This window comes from Pelmatolapia mariae, linkage group LG14 (assembly GCF_036321145.2).
Source record: "Pelmatolapia mariae isolate MD_Pm_ZW linkage group LG14, Pm_UMD_F_2, whole genome shotgun sequence".
In the NCBI taxonomy this organism is placed as follows: Eukaryota; Metazoa; Chordata; class Actinopteri; order Cichliformes; family Cichlidae; genus Pelmatolapia; species Pelmatolapia mariae.
In genome coordinates this window covers 14,393,982-14,413,753 of record NC_086239.1, presented here as the reverse complement: position 1 = coordinate 14,413,753, position 19,772 = coordinate 14,393,982, and the positions used below count along the sequence as shown (strand labels likewise).

At 40.9% G+C, this 19,772-nt stretch overlaps 1 protein-coding gene across 1 annotated transcript; it reads right to left on the bottom strand.

The window, feature by feature from the left end:
• Positions 1-802: 802 nt before the first annotated feature.
• serpini1 (serpin peptidase inhibitor, clade I (neuroserpin), member 1) lies at positions 803-19,473 on the bottom strand. The gene is made up of 9 exons (XM_063493439.1): positions 19,346-19,473; positions 7,230-7,518; positions 5,941-6,171; positions 5,368-5,562; positions 3,101-3,305; positions 2,769-2,866; positions 1,999-2,085; positions 1,812-1,901; positions 803-1,681 (listed from the first exon to the last, which is right to left on the bottom strand). Exons 2-9 carry the CDS (start codon positions 7,495-7,497, stop codon positions 1,605-1,607), a joined length of 1,251 nt encoding a protein of 416 aa, XP_063349509.1. The 5' UTR covers positions 7,498-7,518; positions 19,346-19,473; the 3' UTR covers positions 803-1,604.
• Positions 19,474-19,772: the final 299 nt, after the last annotated feature.

Here is a 19,772-nt window from a genome sequence, read left to right as displayed (position 1 = left end):
TTAACTTTTGGTAACACTTTATAACACGGCCCACGATGAAAGTCGTAATTCCCCTGCACCTAAATCAGATTTCAATCAGATGCCATTTTTAATGGCAATGTAGTTATATTTACATGCAAGTACTTAAAGTCAGGGACATTCGAATAAGGGGCTAAGAAATCATGTTTTTGCTGGAAACAAACAATTATACTGTAAGTAAATTTAAGCACTGCATAATTTCCTGGTAATTTAGTGGAAATTAAAATACATACATGTACATTGCACATTTTGGGGTGTGAGCTGTATCATGGAGTGGCTTAACCTGCTTAACTATTATTACAGGAGATGAGACACACATTATACTCGAAGTATTTTTATTACACCGTGAGTAAAAATGGACAATTGAATAATAGAGAAATCAATTATGCACATCAATTTAATAAATATCAAATAAGAATATATATATACAAATAAAGATGTAAAAATGTAAGTTTAAGCCACTCCACACTATGGCCCATGACCAGTGTACTTACAAGGTAACAAGGGGAAACTGTTTGTTTTTCCACAAAATTACCAAGAAAATAGACAGTACTTAAAATTATTGATGCAGTCCTTAAAATGACTCCTTAAATTTACTTACAGTATTATTATTTAAACCTTTAAAAAAAGCATATGTTAATATATTTACATTTCATTTTAAAAATAAAATGCACTGAAATTCCATTTAATTACAGGGAAATTACACCCTTAGTTGCATGATGTATTATAAAGTGGTACCTACCTTTAAAAAAAACAAAACAACAAACAACCTCTACACACAAAGAAAGTGGTACATTTTTAATGGGAACACATTCATGTTTTTATTGAATAAAATACTCAATACAGCTGGTGTTACTGTTTCTCCCTGTATGTACATCCAAAGCAGTGCAGCAGATCTTGTTCAGCGCACCTGCATGCTCCAGTCACTCTCTAAAGCAACCGCTTTAGCAAGCTTTAAGACGCCCAGCTGGGTCTTAATCAACCACTCTGATGTGATAAGGCATATTAGTTCATTAGCAGTGTAGCCATGTGCCTACAGTGTAAAAATGTCTCAATACTGTCTGGAACAGATATATTACTAAGATTTATCATATAAGGACAAAGTGTTTGCACATGTTTATTCTGCAATAAATATTGAGCATATATATGTATATAGAACACAATGTCAAATGTACAGGGATGTAAGTTAAAGTAAATATTTCCAAAGAGGAAGGGTTTTGTGCATTTTGTGGGCATGAGTGTGAGTGAGTATTAAGCTGCTGAACTTAAAGGGGTTGTGCACGAATTACATCCCAGGTGTACTTCCAGCTCACATACATACAAACCCTACTTTACTAGAGAATATTTACAGCTTCCTCTTTCTGCACGTCTCTATCCAGGAATTTAAAGCTCCCAGTATCAAAACACAGCCACGTAACGTGTCAAATGTCATGTTTCAATATATAATATATCATATAATATTCAGCTTATAGAGCTATTTTTTTTCATAAAGAGTATAAAACACAGCTGAAGATGGTGACACGAGATAGGTAGCATTTATGACGTCAGGATCTGATTGGCTGAGACTGTGTGACCTCATGTCACAGTTACATGGAGTCAAAATCATGGTCGTTGGGATCGATGATCTCAGGAGTCATGACTCTGCCCATGAAGAGGATGGACCCTGGAGGAAGACAAAAACAAAAACGTATCCCTTATATGTACCAGCTTACTTAAAATATGTATTTTGAAGGTGATGCATAGACACACAAACCACAGATTACTTGTATTTTCACACACAGAGATTCACGCACCTGTTCTCCTGTTTCTGATAATGAAGAAGAATGGGTGATCAGCCATGACCTGTGGGTACAGGACCAGAGTCCTGGTCAGGGCAATCATTCCTAAGAGACGGGGAAATTAAAAAAAAAATCATCAACATTTATACACAACAAAATGTCATGTATTTAGTAATGTGTGGACTAAAACACACAAATATACCTGAACCAACAGCTCCCTCTGCCCCCTCCTCTGTCACCTCCAGGTAGGCCTTCTGCACCGCTTTCCCAATGTACAGATCCTCAACATCTGGACAATGTACACAGAAAAAACACAGCGCATCGCCTTTTCTTTATAAGATGTATGCATATCTATGCTGAGGTCTAGAATATATCCTGTTACTGACTGAATCAGGATTGCAAGCCAAACAAATGGGTCACATCAAGTCACAAGCATTGGTCAGAAACTATTCTTTAGCCAATGATTGCTTTTTAACACTGCCCCCAGTTTTCTACCAGCCTGTCTGAACAGAGCGTGTCCTCTGAGTAGATATTTGGCTGAGTAAGTGTTAGCAAGTGCAAGATGTGCCCGAATTCAGTACTGCCTACTCTGTTTCACTATACATCACCAACTCCACCTGATAAGAACAAGCTGTCTTGAGCTAGATTGATAATCCTGAGGCAAACTGACATTGTAAAGTTGTTTCAAATGATAAGTAGTTATCAATTTAGCTGAATATTACCTATGTGTCCACATTATTTACCCTGACATATTTATGTCCCTATTTCTTTGCCTCTGTGGATCTACCTGTCTCACTCTGTGCATCTATTTTTAACAGATGACGTGACAGCTCTGACCTGCCCACTCAGTGCCAGTTACCTTGGTTACCTTCGAAAGTACTGAAGGCTATTTCACTGCTCCCGAGAAGAACAAGTATTAAATGTTACATACTGAAACGTTTTAGGAGTTTATGCTTCATTTTTATGCCTCACCTGTCATGGCAGAGAGATCAGCATTGTTGGTGAAGATGTTCTTTATTCCCAGTTCTTGCAGAGTGTCCTTCAGTTCGATCTTCTGCTCCACCTTAAACCTGAACAGATGAGGTTTGATTTAGAGTTGAGTTTGGGATTCAAAAAGGGGACTATAATGTAAATGGTCTAAAGGAGCAAAGGTGACAGATGAAGTTAGCGACACATGTGGACTGGAAAGTGTGTTGCAGTCACACCGTTTCTGTAGCTGTGTTTGTACTGTGAAGGAAGACTAGTAGATACCACAACATAAGTGAGAGGTGGTGAGTGGACTTGCACATCTATAAAAGTCTCACCTCGGTAGGTAGACTTCCACCTTCTGTCGTTTGACATTGTTAGCCCACTCCTCCAGCAGCGGCGCTTTAATGATGGGCTCCAGGGAGGCCAGAGGTACTTCCTGCCGAGGAAGAACGATCATCATGGACATGTCCTCTCCCTCGTAGGGCATTTCCAACACCTGGTACACACCGCCGGCCTCCTGTGAGCCGTCACTGAATTCGCCTGATAGGGAAGAAACATACAAATCTGTGGGTATTGATGGATATATGCGAAAGCTTGCGCGCTCATATTGTATGTGCTGGTGGCCCCCTGTAATGGGTTTGTGAAGTTCACTGAGGAGGAACATTTACAAATGGAAGCACGCTGAGGCGCATTGATTGGCTGTATTGATTACAGTGTGTGTGTGGTCATTTCCCCCGATGCTTTAATTAAAAACCACTGACGCTTAACTTCAAAGGCTTTGCTTACACTTGGTGTGAAAACGGATTACATCCATTCTATACTGTATGTAGTCGCCTAGTACTAACAGCACCCTGTTGAAAGCCCAAGAAAAACTCAGTTATGCAGTGAAAGTGAGTGTGTTTGACTATGTCTTTCAGTTAAATGCCCCCCCTCTGCACAAATGTGATCATGACTTTCTGCAGGCGGAAATTAAACCAAGTAAGCCTGCAAAGTATCTAGCGGTAAAAAACAATAATGAAACAAAAACACCTCAGTATATATCAATAAAGATGTGTAGCTGCATAGCAGAGACCACCCTCACTAACTTCTAATGCACACCCAGTCATTTTGTTTTATAAGCCTGAAATATGACAGAACCTGGCTTCAGGGGTAATTCCTAGTAGGCTTTTAAGGGGTAAAGAGTTCAATCTGAACATGCTGCTTAGATTTTGGAGAAAAAGATAAAGTCTATGAAGAATTTGATCTCATTCTTTGCACACAAGTCTTCTTTTGAAGCTGCTTTAAAGGGGAAAATTACAACAAAAAGACTCATCACCCTTCATTAAGTGAGCATTCTTGCTGTTAGGGAAGCAGCCACGCAGCAGATAATGTGGCTTCCCAAAACATTTTACTTAACCAATATGATTTCACTTCATAATGCACAATCACACTCTGTGGATCGTGCTGCAGAAAGCAACCTTTTCCCCAAGGACCTGTCCTTGTTTTGCAGCTCTCAAATACGCCATATCCACACCCATTTACCCATGCACAAATTTCCTTGATCCTGTGTATGTGAGCATGTGTGAATGTAGGTGTGCGCGAGCATCCTTGCTGCAGTCGTACACAGACGGGACCAAAATAACTGAAATGCACCAGCGTTTGCAGCAGAGCCGTAAGACTGTGATGCGTCTGTTTTTGGCAGTACGGCAGACTAAGAAAGATGCAGAAGAAACAGACGAGAGTCAGTCACATGTAACAGCACAGCAGACAAACTGCAGGGTTCTGTGCAGTATTGTATCTCCTAGCAAAACACAGAAATTTACCATGTATAGTACATCTAAGCTCTGGAACTTAAAGACAGCACAGATCCAGAAAATAAACCAATGGCACCTACGTCGATTTAGTTACATAATAACTAAACTGTAACATCACAACTTGGTACAAAAAAATTACTACTGTATTGCTGCAATTTAGAAAACAAAATAAAACAAACAAACAAAAAAAAAACCTGTCGCATTGTGCAAAACAGTATGCATGTTGCAACGTAATGACAAAGACTTAATAACAGAAGTCAAAAAGTCTAATCAGATTTCTGCAGATCATTACATTTAAGCAAAAAAAAAGAAAAAGAAAAGAAAAGTTTGGGTTGCTTTAATGGTATAAGAAGTAGACACAGATAAAACATCCTCCAGTGTCTAACAGAAAAGAAAAAAGGACATATGCTGAACAACAAAAAAAAGAAAAGAAATCAACACACTTAAAAAGAAAACAAAGCAAAAGCCTCCCTTTATTTGTACCTTCAAAACTAATATAGTAGCGCACAGCTTAGCACAGACTGTGACAATTAAGTGCTGATATTTCTGACACGAAAGGCTTTCAAAACCTTCCACTAAGTTGAAAAGACGTACCGGCGGTGTCTGCGCGAGTGAACAGAATTTTAACCGAGCTGAAAACAGGAGCCTATTTCAGGGAATAACACTCGACATGACATATGAATATTTTACAACAAAGATTAACATTTTAAATAACCTCAGGAAATACGAGCTGAAAATCAAGGCCTGCGGAGAAAATGCCACGAGTACAAATCTAAAACTGCAAACACACACACACTGTTCTTTCCTACCATAGTAGAAGTCTCCCTGCTGGTACATCATGAGTGTCTGGACTTCAGAGCCGTCATCTCTGCTGAAGGAAAAGGTCCTGGTGTTCTCCGGCCTGAACTGGTTTTTCCAGGAGCCTCTGAAATAAACTGCATTCACCAGGGTCAGACGGGTCACGCTGCTGAAGTCATCGGCTGAGAGCAGAGCCCGGATTTTACCTGGAGGGAGCGATTTGTACGGTTTGTTTAAAACACCTTGGTTTCCATTAGCGCTAAGATAGCCCCCTACTGAGGTGGTTTTTAGCATGTGGATGCAATTACACAAAAACCAAGGTGTTGCAAGTGCTTTGACAATGCTCCATGTCAGCAGCTCATAATTGGATTTTTGTTGTCTGAAGAAGAAGGTGCACGCATACACCATGCTCTTGGTTAGCAACGTGCATGGAGGCTACTGCTATTGCTGTATGTTTAAATCCATTACTCCAGACTCCTAAACATCAGGCAGATTTTAACAGAGGATAGCTGTATATCTATCAGTATGCATTCATTCAGTCTCTTTAACAGCATCCCCACTTTTTCCCTCTCTCTGTAACTTACTGTCGGTGTGATTCTCCACCCATTTGTTGATCTGCTCAGCCACGGCAGACGATTCGCTGAAGTCGACCGTTTCCACGTCAGCTCGGAAGTACTTCTTCATCAAATGCAGAAACTCGGGGTTAAAGGTGACACCTTCCTGCAAAAACAGGCTGTTGGCAAATCGGATCACATAGTGGCTGTCATCATCCAACAGGGCCGCTGTCAGGTTCTGGAGCAAGGAGAACTCGACACCTGGAGAACAAAAGGATAGACACACGTTCTTACTTTAGACATTGTTTAAAAGCTTTGAGCATCACATGTGCTGTTATACAAGATCATTTGAAACATACATATTCTAAAATTCCAAGATTTTCAAAATTTGTCCGACCCACAGAGGGCAGTTTTCCTCTTTGCACCAGTCCATCTTAAATACGCTTCAGCATAGAGAAAATGGAGGCATTTTTAAAATCTTTTTACCAACAACGGTTTTCAGAGGTGTTCCCGAGCCCTTCCTGTGAGTTACACTACAAAACCTTAGTTATTTTTAATGCGATGTCTGAAGGTCCACAGATCATAGCCTATCAATATCACGTCATCTCTTGTGTCCAGGTCCTCTGAATCTTTTAATTCTATTATGTGCTATAACGAATGAAACCCCCAAATTATTTTATCTTATTTTGACAAATTTTCTCCTGAGATTATTGATCCGATCTTTCCGGTGAACCTCTCCCATTCCCCAACCCAGGGGAAGCTATGACTCAGGCGGTGGAGCGGGTCGTCTACCATTTGGAAGGTCAGTGGTTTGATCCATGCCTTCACCAGCAATGCGATAGATTAGCGACCTGTCCAGGGTGTACCCCGCCTCTCGCCCTAAGACAGGTGGGACAGGCTCCAGCCTCCCCCGTGACCCTGAATTGGATAAGCGGAAGAAAATGGATGGATGGACGGGAAGACACTGAACCCAGAGTTGCCTCCATCCATCAGAGTGTAAATGAATCTTAGGTTGAAAGCACGCATGAATGGTTGACTGAGGCTTGTAGTAAGAGCTTTGAGTGGTAACAAAGAGTAAAAAAACAACCTCAGCCTATAAATAATATTCTATAATATATTATTTTTGTACCATAGCAATAGATATACAATACAATATATAACTGTTTCAATTGTTCATGTGTATAAAGGTGTATAAGAGAAGGAGAGCCCCTGAATCCTCCTCATCTTGTGTAAAGAAATACATTTGCATTTGTTGTGTCAAAGACTCATCTCCACTCACTTACTCCTGACATTGACGTTTGCTTATAAACACGTCTCACCTGGCAGCAGATGGCTGAATCCGACAGCCTGTCGTATCTCCTCTAGTGAAGCCCCCCTGGCTCCCAGCTCCACCATGCCCAGGGCCACGGCCACGCTCAGTGGGGAGAAAATGATGTTGTCTTGACCCCCTGCTGCCTGCAGCCTTTGGTACAGTCTGACCGAGAACTCTGATGTAGTGTCCTCTGGAATGTCCGCCGCACGGCAACCGTAGCCCGGCAACAGGATGGAGAGGAGGAGGAGCGGGGACAAAACGTCCAGGATCAACATCGCAGCACAGACCACAGAGAGCTGAGTGAAAGAGGGTGGGTATGCAGTGGATTGAAAGAAAAAGAAAGATGAGAAATTTATTATGAAGATTGAGAGAACGGTGGGATAAGAGGAGTGAGGAAGAAGGAAAAAGAAGAAGAGAGGAAATTAAGTTGAACAATATGTTTGAAATAAAGATGGAGAGAGCCAAAGATCTATGGAAGGATGGAAAAAAGGAGGATGCAGACATAGAGATGAGAGAAAATTATTAGGGATAAGAGATGGAGTCAAAAGTAGAGTGTAGATGGGACAGAGAGGCAAAGGTAGAGACAACAACACGCAGGAGAGATAATGGGATAAAGCAGAAAAGATTATTGAGCGGGGGAGATGAAGGACAAGAGGATTTTGGAAGAGACAGACAGAGATGAAAGACACAGTAGGGATGTAGGATGATGAATAGGACGAGAGAGAGTTAGAAAACATCTGTCAATCAACCAGTCTGCCAATTTTAATTTCACAGGGGAATAAAAAAAATATATGTATACAAATACTCACTGTACCAAATTCCCTCCTCCTTAAATCACGGTAAAGTACTGTCAGCTAGACATCGCATGCACTGTAATCTACAAAAACACTTCCTTACTCTAGAAAGGTTTTATACTATTATGTTACTGTAACATTCAGTGTAACAGTCGGAGCAGAGGTGCTACAGGAAGTTTATACCTGCTTTTAAATTAAATGGACCAAAAGCGCTATAAGAGGCAGCAGGACTCTTGCAAAGGTAATGTATCATTATCCTAAGATGTACAGTAGATATCATGATGTGCAGTGTTACATGGTAGCAGAAGTCATCCGAGAAATGGAAAAATACTGTTAAAATGTATGAAAAAGAAAGAAAGAAAGAAAGAAAGAAAGAGGACATGACACATACAGTACATGTGTGAAGCTGACTACAGTGAGTACTGCTATTCAGAGCACATCCGCTAAATGAACTTCTAAATATTTCATGGCCATTCTTATCATCTTGAGTAAAATCAGCTTCTTTCCTTTAAAATATGCTTTGCTCTGTGCCAGGGGTGCCCAATCCCAGTCCTCGAGAGCTACTGTCCTGCAGCTTTTAGATGCACCCCTACTCCAACACAGCTGAATCAAATGGTTTGATTACCTCTTCAGCATGCCATCAAGTTTGGCAAATGCCTGATAACAAGCCATTCATTTGATTCAGGTGTGTCGGAACAAGGATCCATCTAAAAGCTGCAGGACGGTAGCTCTCAAGGACTGGGATTGGGCACCCCTGCTCTGTGCATTTTGAAGGTTTTTGATGTGAATGGGCGATTTTCTTTCCGTTTGTGGAGAGTAAGTGACTTGGAAAAAGGCCTTTACCTTCCCCCCATCCTCCATCCTTCCCCTTATCTTGCCATGCCAACACAGTTCTGGCCCTCTTTTTCCCTCTTGCTCTTATCCATATTTTATCCTGTCCTCACCACTCCTTTCCTCTCTCCCTCTCTCTTTACATCCCCAGATTGATGGGGAATACACACACACACACACACACACACACACACACACACACACACACACACACACACACACACACACACACACACACACACACACACACACACACACACACACACACACACACACACACACCATAACTGTGGTGCTCTTGTTGCCAAGCAACATTGTTTTTTGCTGGCCAAACAGAAAAAAAGATCGAGTGATCATTTCCATAAACATGGAGGAAGTTATCAAGTACAGGGCACGTGAGATAGAGAGCATTTGTTTTGCTGTTTGTCTCTTTGTTGTGCTCTTACTATTATAGGTTGTATAAAGGGTTCAATTAGCAGCCCGGCTGGAATCTGCTGGCTGCACGTGTGAGATGGCAGGTGTTGGTGGTGACAATGTACCTGAGTGTCAACAGCATAAACAATGGGCAGCAGCCAGAAAATTAGTGCCCCACTCTGCTGCGTCCTGTTCTTTCCCCTTCTCTGCTCTGGCATGTGGCAAACAATCTACCTTCCTGAAATGAACCGGTCCAGCCCACAGCGAGGGACACATTTGTTCCAAACCTGCTACCCTGTTATATGCACTTTACTGTATCTGCTGCATGCTTCATGTACCCACAGTCCTCCATTGTAATCCAACAGCTACCAGATCACAGTGGAGCCACAGTGCTGCACTGGGCAACATGTTCCTGTAATACTATTTTTTTTTAACTCACAATCTGAAGGTAAAAACAGCTCACAGAGGGGGAAAAAAGAAAAAAAAGTAACTTTTCTTTGGTTTAGAAAAATAAAAAGAACACAAGCGTTCTTTTAAAAGATTTAAACCATCGAAAGAAGAAAGAGGCAGAGAAGAGAGTGAGTTTCACAGAAAAGGAAAATCAGAGAGTACTGAAAGACTTAAATAATGGAAATAAATGAACAAAAATCGCTAGCCTTAACCTTCAAGTAACACCCCAGATTAAACCAGTACAGTTGAACGTGCCTGCTTATATTTTACACCGTACTGTTGCTCTCATTCCTGTTGCAAACTGCACACCACCACATGTCACTTCCTTCTCAGGTGACACTTCTCAGGTGACAGTCCAGAACTTGTCTTGTACTCTGGAATTGCAGTGACCATGAAGCCTGGTGGATTTGCATCCATCAGTCTGAGCAAATGGAAATTTATTTGACTTTCCAATTTTCCTTCACACGCAGTCACCACCAGAATCCCTTGTCACTTACACTTTGCTCTCCATGTAACCAAGTAATACGCTCAGGGGAGACTATTGGGTACACCTGTTCAGCCAATCAGCCAATCACATGGCAGCAACTCAATGCATTTAGGCATGCAGACACAATATTAATTGGTTAGGTGATGGTAAAGTATTAGCAAGTGCTTAATTCATCATTTATATAGCAGTATTCCTCCTTAGTATGCCATTCATAAATACAGATATGATTATCCATCTGTTACTGTTACACCATGTACAGCTAACAATGTCTGTATTTATAAATGAGGAAATGAATTTACAAAAGAGGAGCAATGTTAGATAAATAAAAAAAAAATAAAGTGCTACCGGAATACCTTGATTAGCTATACCTAATAAAGAGTCTATTGAGTGTATTGATAACCATTATCCCATTATCCATTATGTTGATGTTTGCAGTTTTAGCATACAATCTGATTGCCTTGATCATATTTAAAATCTACAGTTGCCAGCTGAGAGTCAATGAATTAACCATTAGCTGACCCTAAAAAGACACTGTTGATTGCCTGTGTAACCAAAGCCTAATACAGCTCATTATAGTGTCCCAGCGCTCCCAAACCTATTAAAAATCCATCAATGAGCCACACAATCATACCCAGTAACATGCTGCTTCACTAAAGTCAGCATGGACACTGTTGTTTACTTATTTTGTCTCAATACCACACGCACTGTCACCCTAGAGCAAGAAACACATATTAGTCCACAGTTGAAAATAGTCCCCAGCCGATTCACAATTTACTCCTATTTAAGCAACCTTTGGCCAGCGGGTTTGAAAAATGTGACTTTTTGCTTTTTGTTTCACGTTTTCAGTTAAAATGAATGTGCTCCAGGCCGACATGCACACTGACAGGCTGTTGGTTTGTGTGCTTTCATTGGATTTAGTGACAGTGACTCTACCATTATCCTTTAATGTTTTCATTCATTATGTTCAACAAATGCAGAGTGAACACACTGAAATGTGAAAAGAAATAAATGCATTAAGCTAGCTGTATATAAACTGTGGGTACGGCCTTGAACATCAACTTCAAATAGACTTAAACAGAAAAAAAAAGATTAAATGACTCCTTGAAGGCTCGATGCTGATGTATTTTGTTAATTACACCGTTCGTTACATGTACACCTGTTCTCAAATATCATGCTGTAAGTCTGACACTACAGAGAGCAGAGAAGTCCAGAGTAAGTATAAGGGGCCGAGGGAAAGGAGGGGGTGGCTGGCACAGATGTAAATGGAGATAATGTTCCTGACCTTCTGAGCTGTGGGAGCTGAACTTTCCTGAGACAGTCAGCCTTGTTTTCTGTAAGGAAAGATCCAGCCATGCAGTAAAGTCGGGGAAAGTGGTGTGGAGTGCAATTGTGCGCGCACCTCATTGTGTGTGTGTCTGCATACAAGTGTGCATGTGTGAGTGGATAATAACACCATGGGTGGCTGGCTTTTTACTTGTAACATCGACACCATTCTGACCTTTTTCGGCTGAGGATCCCACACTCTTCCATTTTAACCACTGACGACTATGAGACCAACTTCGGCGCTGATCTTCTCAAGTGGGTCTCCCAGCATGCCACCCAGGTAATCCAGGAAAGACAACACCCAGCTACACATAATGTCCTCTCGTGACTGAAAGAACCTAATATGTCAGAAAATCCTTTATGGTTTAAGTTGCAAGACTTTAATCCTGATAACTGAATGAATTCTGTGCAATTAAACTCGGTGGCCTTTAAAGGCAGCCTTTAATCTCTCAGTGTAATCCTAATTCTCAGACAAAACAGATCGGCAGTTGACATTTCCACAATTAAAGCATGACGTCACCCAAAATCACAGCACGTAGGTTAATCCTTACTGCCATTTAAACCCAACACCTTGAGGTGGCACGCTTCGGAGACCGGAGGAATTTATTAAACGTGAACATCCTCGTTCACTGTTCAAATCCACACACACACACACACACACACACACACACACACACACACACACACACACACACACACACGTTTCCAAATGCAATTCCAAGACAAGGTTTCTACGGCAACTACAAGTGATGGACATTTTTCATTTTGCCAGGAGACAAGTCCTCAGATTTTTTTCCTCTACCTTTTCTTTCTCCTTCTGTTTAGGCAGATAAACATTTTATGAATCTGTTCAGCAATTTCGGTCTTCACTAACCTCATCTCTTTGCAAGAACTCTGTGCACCAGTTACAGTTCTGTCACGTAAAACTGTTTAGTACAAACACACACACACACACACACACACACACATGCGCACACACACACACACACACACACACACACACACACACTGACTGCAGCTGGTTATTTTGCAAAAACAAGGAAAACTTCTGCTGTTTTTTTCCACTTTTCCCTGGAAACAAGGAGCTGCAGCAAAGTCCTCCAACTGTGCCTCCTGCTTAGGCACGCTTCAAATCTCAGCACTCTACTTCACTTTGGCTCCAAGTACACTTCCAAGCTGCTGAAGCTTTGACAAGTTCTGTGAAAATGCTAACAACCCGTTTCATCAAGGCCTATTCCTCTGGGGGAAAAAAAACTGCAGAGAATGATGTCTATGATTATCTGCGGCCCAGAAAAACCTTGAATTTCTGCAACGGATGATCTGTTTAAACTGGCAAGGGCGATCTGGTGTGATTTCACCATGAATATGTTTAACTTATAAAGGCCTTTGCAGTATGGAGATAATGGCGTCTGATTATCATTCATGAATTTAAACTTTTCCCTAGAGGTGCCATAGAAGCTGCAGTTTACATGGATTTGAATTAAGCCAGATGCAAAAAGAAGCATGCATGCCCGCACTAAAAACGATTACACAAATCGCTCGTGTCTCCGTGAGCGTCTCTTTTGCCAGCTTAATGAGTACCTGTCTTCATCTATTGCTCAACCACTCATGCGAAGAATCCCAAGGACAAGGAAATATTTACATAGGGAGGGCTGCAATAAAGCCCACTGCTGGTGGAGCCCATTGCAGTCAAAGAGCACTAAACTCCTGTGGTGAGGGAAGAGACTTCCATTACAGCGCACAATGAATTTCATCCAATTCATCAATCAAACTGTCTGGTCTGCTCACGCCCCCTGCTCCCATCTAACCAAGCAGCTAAATGGCTGCAAAGATGTTATCTAAAGAAGCCCTTTCAGGGACCCAACCTTTCAAACCACAATCATCTTCCTTGCAAAAGAACATGCTCACCTCAATTTACTTAAAATGAATGCAGCAGAAAATGTTAAAGCACTCACAAAAGAATAATGTGCAATGGATGAAACAAAACAGCAAAAATTTATATGATGGTAGTTATTTAATATTCAAAGGAATGATAACACAAAAAGCTGTTACAATTTAATATGACTCAGACTTCTTTTATCACCATACGATAACAGTCGAGTTGTCGAGCTGATAAAATAGTTAAGTTGACGGCATTTCAAAATTAAGTTAAAAAAAAAAATAAAAAATCACGTATGTCATCATTTCGACAGAAGTTTAACATCTTCAAAAGCTGTTTGCCAGTTTGCTCCCTCAAAGTAAATAAAATAACTAGTCTATTTATGCAGATATTTGTATTATAAATCAAAGCCACGCCAGCTGATGTTAGTAGACTGACCCATCACAAATATATCTGTATTGGCACATTCCTCGTCAGATATGCAACAATATTTATTTGGGGTAATTTGGACTTTGGCAATGACTTGATCACATGTACACTACATGGGCAAAAGTACGCTGCACGCTGCACCTACAGGAGCTGCTCGGTCATGGAAAGCTGCGTCAGGAAGCTCCTGGAGAACAGGTTTTTTGCAGATGTTAATGCTAGAGGAGTTTTGGAGCTCTGCAGTTTCGCAACTGCACTCTGTAACTATCTGCAACTTCATGGCTGTGGTTCCTAAACGCTTCCACTTTGCATTAATACCACTTAACACCTGACTGTGGAATATCTAGGTGGGAAAAAAATGCCACAAACTGACTTGTTGCAACAGCGGAGTCCTGTTACAGTACCACCCTCGAATTCGGTGAGCTCTTTAGAGCTGTTTGTAAAAGTAGACTGCATGGCTAGGTGGTTGTTTTTATACATTAGTGGCAACATAATGCTAAAATGGGGTAAAGAAAAAGACGGTGACACGAACCAAATCACAAAATTCCCAGCTAACGTGCACAATATTTTAAATTAGTTAGGATTTAGCTCAAATTAACAGGAACACTAAAATCCAAATAGCAGCTCGGTTCTATTCTGTGCAATTCTTTCATTTAGCTTTTGAAAGGGAGTAAAAAAAAATATCATCTTCTCTCTAACAACTTTGGGATTAACTCGTTTATAGCTTTTAATTTGGAAAGGGGCCATTTTAATGAATTAAGTTTTCTCAATCACATGAAATTGTAATCGAGCGTGAAATGTGTTACAGATTGTTATTCTTTCTGTAACTAAGAAGTGAACAGAAGATTTGTGCTGTATTACACAGGGATACAGAGGAGAGGAAAACCCTGTTTCCACCGGCTCAGGACTGATTACCTAAATCTGTCTGCTGCTTTTATAGCATTATTATTAGTGAAGGATGGGTTATGTATGATTGAGAGTACAAGCCACAATGATGACACGGCAGTTGGTGCTGTAGCAACACCTTATTAGTCACTGTTATTTAGTAACTGTTAAACAAAGCTGATTGCACCTACTTATGCTTAAGTTTGGTTAAGCACCACTCTAATTCTGGCCCTGCAGTTCACAACCATTCCCATGGTACTTTTGTTTGCCATGTGATTGAATGTAGCCTGTGCATGGCTAATGTCAGAACATTAGCTTATCCAGTGCCTTGTTAGTAATGACACACTGTGCTATTGAAGCTGCCTGGAGTCCCAAGATGCTCACTGCACACTCCACAGAGGGCAAACAGAGGTTAACAACTCTTTATTAATCCCTGCTAACAGAGACATCCAGAGGGAGAAGCACATACACAGACACACACACACTCACAGAGGGGTACAAGGACCGTTCTTTGGTAGATTTTTGGTAGAAAATTAGCAAAAGAGGAGAAGACACAAATAAAGACAGACAGACAAATATGTTTGATGCAGGAGGTGTACTGAGGAGCTGCATGGAGGTAGCTTAGCAGCATTGACTCTGAGCCAGTCATATCTCACGGCCCCCTGCACGGCATGGCAAGATGGTTGACTGCTCCCCACACTCTGCCCTGGCACACCAAACAGTGTCTCTTTTTCTTCGTCCATATCAGGACACAGACACACACACACACACACACACACACACACACACACACACACACACACACACACACACACACACACACACACACACACACACACACACACCACTCTGGTGCTGTGGGAGCACATTTAGAAGGTTTGAGTCGTAATTGGATCGGCCTTTATTTGGGGTCAGCGGTAAAAGTGAAAAGACTGGAGGCTTTTTCAAATGGTCTAGAGCATAGGAAAGGTCACTATCAACTAGTCCTGTGGGGGAAGTGTACACATATACACAATTTGTACACAATTTCCTGACAAGCAGTTTCATGGTTAGGTGAGACATGCTCTCTCATTATTTAATTACAAATTAAGAAAATGAGAAATCTAGAGTTGATTCGATAGCATTTGGTAGCTTTTCAGTGGAATATTAAATATTATAAACAATGAATGCACTGAGCAGCTCAGCAGCATTAAAAGGCCTGAAAGACCACAGAAAACAACTATGATGACAGATTTATTTCTATGGTTAGGTTAAGCATCTTCACAACATCTAACCAAGTCAAGAACATTCTTGAAGAGGTCGGACTGTCACTGTCAAAGTCTACAATCAAGAGACTCCTTCAAGAATGTAAATACAGAGTTTACAACAACCTGCAAACCTCTGGTTACAATGAAGAACAAGAAGGCCAGACTGGACTTTACCAGAAAATATCTGAAAGAGCCTACTTGTTCTTTGGACAGATGAAACCAAGATGAACTTGTACCAGAATGATGAGAAGAGAAAGGTATGGAGAAGGAAAGAAATGCATATTATCTGTCATACAACATGATGTTATGACATGGGTCTATATGGCTTCCAGTGGAGCTGGGCAGCTATTGTTTATTGATGAGGTGACGCTATACTCTCTGCTCAGATTCAGCCAAATGCTGCAAAACTGATTGGACAGCGCTTCACAATATAAATTGATAATGATCCAAAGCAAAAGCAGTCCAGGGTTTTTTTTAAGGCAGCGAAACTGGATATTCTTCAATGGCCAGGTCAGGCACAACACTTTTAGTTACTGAAGGCGGTACAGGCCTGGCATCTCAAGGGAAACTGAAGCATTTGATGATTGCAAAGGATTTTTACAATTATGTTAGTTTGTCTTATTATCATCTTGTAATCTCTGAAAAAAAAAAGGAAGTCGGAATTCCAACACATTTAATGCAACTTAAAAAAAACTGCTTTGAAAGTCTGCACTTTAATCCCATATTGATGGCTTGATTTACAAAACAAGGCAAAACTACAAAAGAAATGTGTCATTGTCCAAATACTTACGGACCTAGCAGTGCCCGTATATCTGGGGTGGTAACAGAGATAAGAAAAAAAGACAAGGCAGGTGATCCTCAATAAAAAGCTGTGACGAGGCTGCGGTGCTGAGAGGCAGAGTGATAATGAAGGTTTCGAAACTGTTAGCTTGCAGGTGTAAACATTTAGGGAATAAATTAAACTGATTTTGAGTTAAAGTCTTCTGACTACAGATGTAAAAAAAAAAAAAAAAAAAAAAAAAAAAAAAGCTGGTCAATGCGAAAATCTTGTTTTGTTTTTTTTTCCAGAGGAGACACATCATAGCAGGAAATGCACAGGTGCATTCATGATGGCTGCATTCAACCCAGGTGAGGTCATACTTCCTGTGTCTACACTTAGTACCTGCTGAACAGCTAGTGGTGTAAAAGCAGCAGTCTACTTTGTGAGTAGTATGTGTGTTTTGCATATAGATTGGGTTATCAAATGACTGTCACCATTTTATTTTCCTCCTCAGATAGATCTTCTACTCGCACTCATCCTCTCTCCTCTACACTCGACATCACAAATCAATCAACAGATCAGTTCCAGGTACGTGTTACACTTGTTAAATGAAAAAAAATAAAATAATTTTAAAAAACCAAAACCTTTTAATTGTATGCAATGCTCACACTTGCAGATAAACACACAATTTTTAAATCGTTTCAAATTTTTAAAAGCATACCTCAGTATTATAGGTAGCTTTAGGTGTTAATATCCTCTATGTTTTCAATGCTTTCCAACATGGATACATTTAATTTGGGATGCCAGCTATTGGCAGCTTTGCTACCTAAATCTAAGATGAGCTATTTCCGTTGTTTTGTTGTCTTCCCCTAACCTGACCTCTTTCTCTTGGAATATTTCTGCTCCCTCATCCTCAGATCTGTCCAAATATAAGCTAAACATCCTGTGTATTTGCTGCCGCTGAGCACACCCGGGACAAACCTGTGGCTTGAAAGCATATATGCTGGTAGCGTTCTTCGGTGTGTGAGTTTATTTTACGCAGAACAAAAAAGGCAGAAGAAAGGCCGCACAAGTGCACTGCATGCACAGTATGCTCAGTAACTGTGGGGCGAAGACATGTACTGCAGAACACAGATGTTAAACTTCTTCTTATGGTTCACACGGCAGCACATAGCAAGCTTGGTCCAAGCTTGGGGAAACAGAGTATCCTCCTTACTGCTCCTTATTCTCACAGCCAAACGTGTAGCTGACAGATACACGTCAGCAGTCCTGCACACATATAGATTTGTAAGGTTCTTGTTAACATTCGCACACACAAGCAATCACAGCTCGGCGTGCTGTGCTGTTCAAACCCAGGCACTTACTTTTCCCTCCTCTCTCATTTTGTTTCGCTAGGACGATTTGAAAGACATTTAATTATTGAAATGCAATTAATGCAGTGCTCTGTGGGAAAAGAGAGAACACACACGCACACACACATGTATGCAAGCGCTGAAACCGTAGGCGGGCACAGGGGGGCAAACAGCAGGCTATCAGCGGGGATTAACCAGTGATTCAAATCCATATGGGATTAATACATTGAGATTATGACCTAAAAGGATACTCTGTTTTCCTGTTTCCCTAAATGAGGATTTAGAAAAGTCACTGTTTTAGTGGCAGAGATAAGCAGATGTGAGAGGTGGATTGAGAGAATGAGACATGAGAGAGAGGAACGCTGAAATATTTATTGCGGACTTTTGCTTTGCTAGACTCACATAAATGCCACATAGAATAGGTGATATCATGAGAAAAATAACCCCCCCCCCAAAAAAAAATCATAAATGTTTTAGTGCAATCTAATCATACTGCAATAATTCCATATTTTACTGCAATGTTTGACCAGATTTTTCTGTCTTTCTTTTGTCCACTGCTATTTAACATATAAATAAAACAGACAGTAGGTATAAATTTGACTTATCGATGGCCATCAAAGCCATCATGTACACACACATACATATACAGAGATCTGCATTAAAGGAATAACAAGTGGTGTGTATGTGTGTTACTGTGGGGTAGGGATAAGGCAGGACCAAGCTACTACAATCTGCCTCGTTATTTCACACACATTCACTCAATGCGCCTTTGCCTATATTTCAAGGACAAGAACCCCAACACATCGACTGAAGCTGATTTCAGTTCAAAAACAAACAAAAAAAAAAACAACAACAAAAAACATTCAAGAACTACCACAATTTAACCATGCACCGCCGATGAAAATTAAATAGCCCTGGGTAGTGGACACACGGGTAACGGCTTTAATCAGTGTGGGCTTGGGAAAAAATACGTTTGGCTCCAATGTGCGTCTCCACCCGCCCCCCCTATTAAAAGCCCACACATGTTGATTACAGCAATCATAATCCTTTTACACTAGTCCATAAAATGCCCCATTACACCTACTCATTCCTGACAGCTTAATAAACAGAAATTCCAGTGGAAACACTCAGAAATATCACATTCTTCTGTTATCGTGCAAAAGCTGAGCACTTACGGTTTTCTTATCTCAATATGGTTCACATAAATCAGCACAGGCGTTGTGACTGAACCATAGATATGTATATATATTTATTATTGCCAGAAACGGTTCTTACCGATAAAGGGCGTACGGTTGGTTGGGATGGAAGGATGAATAAGTGCGGTCTCTCTCTTTGCTGCTCTCCTCCGCAGCTCACTGCCTCTTCGTTTGCCGCAGACCCCGCCCACTCCACGCCGACTGGTCCAATGAGCGTTGGCCAAAGAGTTTAGGCGTGAGGTGAAATAGTCACTGTCTCCAGCTTCCTTGTATGTCTGTGAATCCGTAAAGCTTCAAGTTACTCTCATTCCAAACATATTTTTTGACCATTCTCACGACAGCCTCTTGCTTATTTTATGAAATAGCAAAGATGTATCACATCTCTCTCTCTCTCTGTTTTGTTTCTTTGTTTGTTAAAGCTACCTTCCAGCTTTATAATGGTCCTGGAAGTCGACTTCCAGGACCATTATAAAGCTGGAGGTTAGCGGTTAGCACAGTTTCCCTAG